At 40.1% G+C, this 8489-nt stretch overlaps 1 protein-coding gene across 1 annotated transcript in view; it reads left to right on the plus strand.

Moving 5' to 3' along the window:
- Positions 1–8489, plus strand: part of grin2ab (glutamate receptor, ionotropic, N-methyl D-aspartate 2A, b) — an 81774-nt gene that overhangs the window by 49268 nt on the left and 24017 nt on the right. The window contains exon 4 of the mRNA XM_016491858.1: positions 5335–5930. Coding sequence (XP_016347344.1) covers positions 5335–5930 — 596 coding nt within the window. The remainder of the gene's footprint in view (positions 1–5334; positions 5931–8489) is intronic.

Here is an 8489-nt window from a genome sequence, read left to right on the forward strand (position 1 = left end):
TATGTCCCCACTGGATGCAACAAATGCCTCGTTTATAATGGGTTTTATTGGTTTTGTCTCGTCATGCCGGGACACGGCATCACAGTATGGTAAGGGGCGTAACATTTCCGTCACACGCTTGAGGAATTCGGCCAATCACCACGCACTGGATAGCTGGCCAATCACAGCACACCTTGCTTTTCAGACCGATGAGCTTTGTAAAAATCGACGTGTTTCAGAAAGGCGGGGCATAAAGGAGAAACAATAATGTACAGTATGTGGAAAATAATGTGTTTTTTGAACCTTAAACTGCATAAACACATTTCATTACACCAAATACACAAAATAATGTTATTTTTTAGTAATGTCATATGACCCCTTTTAAGCTAAATGCAGGTACTTTGGACAATCTAAAATATAAAACATATTCTGGGTTGTTTAAAACTTTTTTGTTTACTACATAATTTCATTCATGTTTTTTCATAGCTTGGATGTCTTCTTTATTAATATACAATGTTAAAAAAGAATAAAAAATAAAGAAAAACCACTAAAGAAGAAGGTGCGTCCAAACTTTTGACTGGTTGAATGTAATGCCGGGTTCACACTGCACGATTTTCAAAGTCGTTGGATCACCGTTGATTTCACACTGCACGACTATCTGGGGTAGCATTGACTGGGGCTGCATGACTTTACAATAGGAAGAATTGCTGACAACGCTGTCTGGTGAAACTACAATTCACAACCAAATGCACGTGATAAGGAAATAACGCAAGATCACGCTGATATTGTGGTCCGTAACTCCTCGCCGAACTTCCCGCTGCCCTGTATCTTGCTCTCTCAATGGCTGAAGATCATCGCCAATGTTTTTTCAGTCAGAACTCATTTCACACAGCAATTGATTTTGAATCGCTCACAGGTCCAGATATTTAGCATGCCAAATATTTCACAGGCTTTGGCGACTCTGAGATTACGTCTTTGATAATTCACACTGTGTGATTGTCACTTGCGTGAACGAGCACAGATTTGCCTCCGATTTCGGGCATTTGTCTGCGATTTTCATAAAACCTGTCGGCGAGTGTAAGTCAGGGCTAAAATCATGCAGTGTGAACTCGTCATAAGCCCCACCCCATCTGAACTTTAGACAAAATGGCAATGCAACTAATTCAGATACTTAGGTTAGTGTACATGATTCGAAATCATTTTTCTCAGTGGGTTTCTTGAAGTGGTAAAGGTGAAAATGAGTGGCAAGGTCAAGGATTGTCGGTCGGCACCATGTACAAGAAATCATGTTCAGGTCAGTCTGGTTTTCTATTACTATCACAGATGTTATCAACAGAACAGTACACTTGATTGCAAAAGCTTCATGTACCTCTGTGTACCTGGACTTTGCAAGGGTCAGTTTCTGACTGATGGATCCCTTGGCTCTAATATATCTTTATGAAGGTAAGTTGAAGCCTGGGGCTCACAGGAACTGGCTGGATGGTGCTGGCTGTCAGCGTATAAAAGCTGATCCTTACTGAGTGTCCTTTCTTGATCTGATCTAAGAGGTCAATGGTGGAACAACACCCAGTGGCTATGGGAGAGACAGGTCATCTAGCAGAATGCCTGAGGTACCACTTTCATGCCAAGGAGAAAGTACTGTCCAAATCGCTCCTATCCTTCATGACTGAGCTCTTCAGTGATCATCAGAGCAGGGGATGCTAAAGGGTTGAACATGCTCAACCAAAAAAGGCAAGTTCTGTTGTTGGCTCTAACTTGGAGATAATTGACTGAGTACTGTCTAAATTAATAAACATCATGGACTATGTCTTTTATTCTCTCCAAAATCATGCCAGCTGAAATGAGTTGGTCATTCCTGACTACAGCTGTAATAGCTATGTTCTACTGTAAAATATTTTAGAAAATGATGTAATGGCAAAACAAAATTTTCAGCAGCCAGAAACAAGTGGAAACATGGCCTGTTTTTTCAAGGATTCTTTTGTGAATAGAAACAAAGGACAACATTTATTTGAAGTAGAAGTCTTTTGTAACATGTCTTTAAATGTCATTATTAAATGTCTTTAATTGACCGTTATTCAGCAAATATGCATTTAATTCATCAGAAGTATTAATTTATTTTCAAACAAACAAGCACAAACAAAAAACAACGACAAAATACTAAACCCAAACTTTTGTAGAATGGTAGTGTAAGTGCCTCAAAATGGAGTATGGCATTTGTATACATTAATATTACAATTCTGGCAACTATTGATAAGTCTATGAATATTTTAATGCCGATACATCATATTTACGTTCCATACTATTTTTTTCTGAAAAATAAAATCAATCATTCACTGCAAGTGAATTTGAGCATCACAACATTATAATGTAAAGAATGAAAATGGAGATTTTTTGAGATTTGCTCATTTTACATTTAACAGGGTTATTAAATGATCATTTCTTTCAAAGATTTCCTTTGCCTTTGTCATCATAAAACACTCATTCTAAATGTAAAAAATAATGAACATGTACAATCTCCTGCTTTGATGAAGTGAGAACAACAGGCATTTTCCACCAAAAAATGGGATTGCTTTGGGACATATAGAATACATTCAGAAAGATTTATTCCAAATGTCTTTAGTGCCAGAGTAGCTCATTACTCTCTAATGTGTTTAAGCATCTGTATTTAAAAAAAAAAAAATAAAATTACCGTAGGACAGCAAGCTCCCAAGCGTTGTATTCTGAATCATAATGCTAACAACCATCATAAACAAATAAAATAATCTTTGATAAACTGTATTTTGGAAATACAAATATGAATGAGCATTTTTACCTTTTTTTTTTTTTTAGGGCTAATCAGTATGTGTGAATGGTAAGCATCAGTAAGTATGTGTGGATAATCAGGATAATCTCTGGAGTCTGTCCATATCATTTGAGATTATTTCAAAAGATCCATACAGATGTTACATTATTGATATGATTTTTCCTTCTATTTTTAAATTTGCATGACATTCCAAAGCTGGAATACAAAAAGTGAAACAGAAAGCATAAAAAATTAAAACTAGACAGTGTTGCCATGATTATACTGTATATCTTCGTACTGGCAATCAAAAAAAGGATTTCATTAAGCAACATTCATATGCAGCATTATCAAGAAAATGGCAGCTCCAAGGTCAGGATGTGTGGACAAATGGGTGAGAAGATTGAAGAAGTGCTTTAATGGAAGGATATTTCCACGCTCCGACCCTCATACCCTCTCTGATTAAAGCAATTTCCCGGCACACACATCTTTTGTGTGTTTGTTTGTGTGTGCATCTACCTGCAAACCTCCAGCTCTGCAGCTAAATCCTAACCCTCTTCACATGCTTATCAACCTCCTGCCAAACTGGAAAACCTCTCAGCACCTCAAGTACCAATAAAAAAAATTATGTCCAAGTCTGTATGATTAATTTTCGAAACCTGGTCTGAGAGCGGTTATTTTTGATTAGATACACTGTATGTGTGCGCACATGTACATGGCTATATACGTACAGTACATGCACCTTGGCTTATATCCGTTGACACCTGAGATTTGTGTGGGCCTTCGTGTGTATATGTGAGCGCGCCCGAGCTGTGTGCATACCTCTAATCCAGTTTCATCCTAGAGCCTCTTAAACGCTGAAGTGCTGCATTCACAGTGCAAAAGGGACCATCCAAAACATTGAGTGCAGCCACTACATTTGCATTGATTTATTAACTCCTCAGTATATCTGGGACACAGTTTTAATGTCTCCTGAATTGTTTGTGTGATATATTTTTAGAATGTGACATAACTGGTTTATGTGAAGTGTGGTGCTCGCTCAGTTTTGGATCAGTGGAGATGTATTGCTTTGTGACTCAGTTACGAGCTGAAGATTACATTTTCTCAGTAGGTTCAGTTACAGTGAAGTACAGTTTGAGGAGCATACATTTACCTCATGTAAATTCAATTGCCTTTGGCCTCTTTATTTTATTCTGCTCAAAGTATGGTGCTAATCCTCGGCGAATACCTCCTCCTTACCTGTTTATTTGCGTATCACTGTTTGCTTAAGCTCAGTATTTTAAATCTGTCACAGCACCGTGGTGGACAGATCAGCGCCTGTGTGTTTGCACAGCGCGTGAACCATGATATTCATAAGCTCCATTGTCGCTCGTTTATGTGTTTGTGTATTCTGAGATATCAAGCTGTCACCGCACAAGGATGCAGTCATTATTCTTAACTCAGTCAGTGACTCCAGAGTGACAGTGTGCAGCAATTTCTGTCTTTCTCCCTTCTCCTGGATTCAACGGCTCACTGTTTGCTCCTGATGCCTGCCCTTCTCTCTCTTGCTTGTTCCTGTTCCCTCTATAGACCTTTTCACACTTTCACGTTCGCAAAGCTGAAGGCTTCAGTAGTAGGGTAAAGGAACTTCTGCTTTATCAGTGGCAGTGAGAAACAGCCTTTCCACCGTTTTCAAATATTTCTCAGGGGTGACGAAACAAAATGATTTCATGTTCTACGGCTGGATAAAAGCAGTTATTTTATGGTTTAAAGCAGGAGTACCTAACGTAACACACTTATATCTATGAATATCATTGCATTAGACACAAAATATCAAAGTACACTACTATCTCTTATGTTCACCAAGGCTGGATTTCAGATAAATTTCAGATAAAGGCATATTTCTAGCCCCAACCAAATGAGCTTGAATGCATAATGACCAAATGTATACAACAAGATAGACTGCAGATGTGATTTTAGATTTGGATGCAGTGTACATAATAGCAAAGAGGGAAACATTGCTGTGTCTGCAACTACATTACGTTTGAAGTACAAAGGAAAATAATGTGCTGCAACAGCATCAGTGAAATGTAAGAAGTAACATTAGTTTTTAAAACGTCTCTTTGGACTTGAGTTGGCTGCATGAAATCCTCTGAGAGTCACCTGAATAGTGTACAACTCATCGTTTTTCTTCATGGACCGTAACAATCTGTCTGAGAATCACCTCGCTATTTATTTTTTCAGATACTGTTGTACATTTAAAATGGAAGCTAACACTAGCAGAAAGGTACCATGTCAAGCTAAGGAAACAGTTTAAAATGTTGAGGTTTTATTGTTCCAGTTCAGCTAAGATAGTTTAGTTGATTTATCCGAACTGACGACTGTCCATTGGCAAGAATGCAGGTGGAAGTACAATTACCCAACTATCAGAGTCGGATGTGACAACACATGGTTTGTATTTCCCCGCATTTCTTTATCTAACTTTCATTTTCTGTCTTCCCTCCTACTCATGTTTCCCTTTCTCCTTTTCTCTTCCACCACCTGTTCTTTCTGGCTCTCCCTCCCTCTTGCTCTCTCTCTATCTCTTTTTTTTATAGGATGCCAATTCTTCATTTTTCCAGTTTGGGGCCTCCCTCCAGCAGGAGGCGCTGTTGATGCTTTCTATAATGGAGGAGTATGACTGGCACGTCTTTTCGGTGGTCACCACCAAGTTCCCAGGTTTCCAGGAGTTCATAGCCACCGTCCACGTCACAGTGGACCACAGCTTCATTCGTTGGGACCTTCAGAGCGTAGTGACGCTGGACGGCGTCGGCGAACCTGAGGACCGAGCCCACGTGCAGCTTAAACGCATCCAGTCACCTGTCATCCTCCTCTACTGCTCCAAAGACGAAGCGGAGTTGGTTATGGAGGAAGCCCGTTCGCTAGGGCTCACCGGGGCTGGCTTTGTGTGGATTGTTCCTGGTCTGACGACAGGAAATCTCGAACAAACCCCGGAAGCCTTTCCGACGGGGATGATATCAGTGGCGTACGACGAATGGGATTATCCCCTGGAGACGCGTGTGCAGGACGCTGTGGGAATTATCAGTTCTGCAGCCGCTGCCATGTTCAAAGAGGAAGGTCGGATACCTGACGGAACGGCTAGCTGCTACGGCCAATCAGAGAAGCCGGAGGTGCCGGCAAGTGCTCTGCGCAGGTAAGCACGGATTGCTTACGGTTGCATGCTTGAAAATCTATTTGAAATGTAATGAAATGGATGAACATACACAAATACAGAGCTAACCCAAGGCAAATCCTTTCATATTTACTGTGCAATGGTAGTTATACTTTGAGAAAGAGAGATTACATCAACGTTAACATGATAAAGCACAATCTTTTTCAAATTCTGTAATCTCAACATACTTATGTAGATGCTTCATGCTGTGTCTTTTGGCTCGCCTTTCTGTACTACAGCTTGGCCACCTACTACTTTGGGCAAGCAGTTCCTTTTACAAGCCTCAAACTCACTGGCTAACAGTACACTTTCTTGTAACTCAATCCAGCAAAGTGGCTAACATGGGTTTCCAGAGTGCATTATTCCACTCTGCAATAGGTGCACTTAGAAATGAGAATAGTACTTAAAGAAATGAGTGGACTAAAAAAAGCTGTTTTATTGTATGTAAGTGACCCTTTCATTGTAGCCGTCATGTTGAGATAACTTTGAATGAGTTGTAAAGAAAAATTTCCAGAGAACAATTTTTCAACTTGTGCACCGGTCAGTCTGTTATCTGGATGCTTTTTAGAGCTTTTGGGGCCAGAAGAGAAGCTAAAGCCATCATATTGGTTATTTCGGGAGACAAATCAAGACAGGCAACACACCAAGGGGTCAAGGTTTGGCTGGTTAGCATGGTCCAGTTAGCCCCTGATTGACTTGTAAACAATTGTGTCCGTAACTGTGTGGCTGCGAGCAAAGATGGCAGCATTCAAATTGCATACTTCCAAGAAGACTGCGCAACTGGCATTGAAACGAATGCTAACGGACAGCTTTCTCCAGGCATTACAGACCTCCACGCACTACAAGACACAAACTCAGCACCCTTCGCAAGGCACAAATTCATGCACATGCTAACCCATAGTAAGTCCATTCTTGATGAGATGTCAGCAAACAATGTGGAGGAAGGTCTTGCGATTTGCAAAGAATGGGGAAAAAGAGCCTAACAATGTGGACGAGACAGTGGTTGAGCAGACGTGGGCAGTAGCTAGCTGCCACTTTGATGTTTTTTATGTTGTTTTTGGTTTTCCACTGCTTCGCCCTCCTTTTACGCTTTTTCCCCTGGAAATCTCATTGGCGGTTTGACATTGCTGCTTGGAGACGCACAAATGCAAATATTTGACAGTTCGACTAGATTTCAAACAAGTTTGCGAGTGTGTCACAAGTGCGCACACTATGCATGTAGTATATGTAGTATCCATGAAGATCTGGGGCTCAGAGCATAAAAGTGTGACAAGCAAGTCCTTGTAGTGTGCGCTGAACTTAAGAGCCAGCAAAACATTAAGGCATTCTGAGTTTTTTTTTTATTGACCTTTAAGTATTAAAATGGAAAAAAATTCTAATATATTAAAATAATCTATCTTTAATCTAAATGATCTCAGTTAAATTGCTAAAACATAAACAATCAATAACCATTATATCAATAACTAAAAACTATTTGTTTTTATTGAACATATAGTTCTTGCAACTTGTGGAATCACAAAATCAGTCATGGTTCTTTGCTGCAATATATCACTTTTTTTAATAAAAACAAGCAGCTTTGTTATAATTACAGCAGAAATTTTGTAAATATTTCAGTCTGTTTTGGGGAATGGGGGCGGGGGGCGGTCTTATGTTCATAAAGGTTGAGAACCACTGCCCTAATCTAGATATTGTAAAACTGTGTAACTTATATTACATAAGTATAAAATGATTCAATATTTACTTAATTCATCCTGTGGGTCCCTGAAATGTCTGAAATGAAGTTTTTCAAGTCCTAAATATCTTAAATGGTTTAACAAAAGTCTTAATTATAAGAGGTCTTAAAAGTGTCATATGATGCAATTTCAAATTTTCCTTTCTCTTTGGAGTGTTACAAGCTGTTCGTGCATAGATAAGATCCCTAAAGTTGCAAAGACTAAAGTCTCAAACCCAAAGAGATATTCTTTATAAAAGTTAAGACTTGTCCACACCCTCCTAAAATGCCTCATTCAAACACGCTCCCACATGTCTACGTCACTGTGTGGGAAGATTTGCATAACACCGCCCAAATGTTCACGCAAAGAAAGAAGGCGTAACTTTGATTCTCGCTGTAGTATTGTTGTTGCTGCCGCCACCATGTCGTGGAGACGCTGTGTGTTTCGTTGTGAAAGCAAAACTACTTTGTTTGGCCTTCCAAAAGAGGACGATATCCGCTTCATCATGCCTAGAGCTGATCTGTGCTGGTCGCTGAGAAAATACATCAACTTCGCGCTGTGGATCGCCGGATCGGCTTTCACCATGGATGAAGCGGAGTCCAACCCGGGGTCATAACATGTGGTTGCCGCAAACCCGCCGACCGTTCCTTCATCGAAACTGCCAGCCATTCCTCACTCTAGCCTGCTGGCCTCTGCTCAGTCTAGGCCGCCGTGTGTGACGCTGTGTGTTTCGTTGTGAAAGCGAAACTACTTTGTTTGGCCTTCCAAAAGAGGGCACGACTAGAAATCAGGGGTTAAGTTGTATTTACAACACTGTTCCAGAACAGTT

This window comes from Sinocyclocheilus anshuiensis, unplaced genomic scaffold (assembly GCF_001515605.1).
Source record: "Sinocyclocheilus anshuiensis isolate Anshui unplaced genomic scaffold, SAMN03320099.WGS_v1.1 scaffold50, whole genome shotgun sequence".
Taxonomy (NCBI): Eukaryota; Metazoa; Chordata; class Actinopteri; order Cypriniformes; family Cyprinidae; genus Sinocyclocheilus; species Sinocyclocheilus anshuiensis.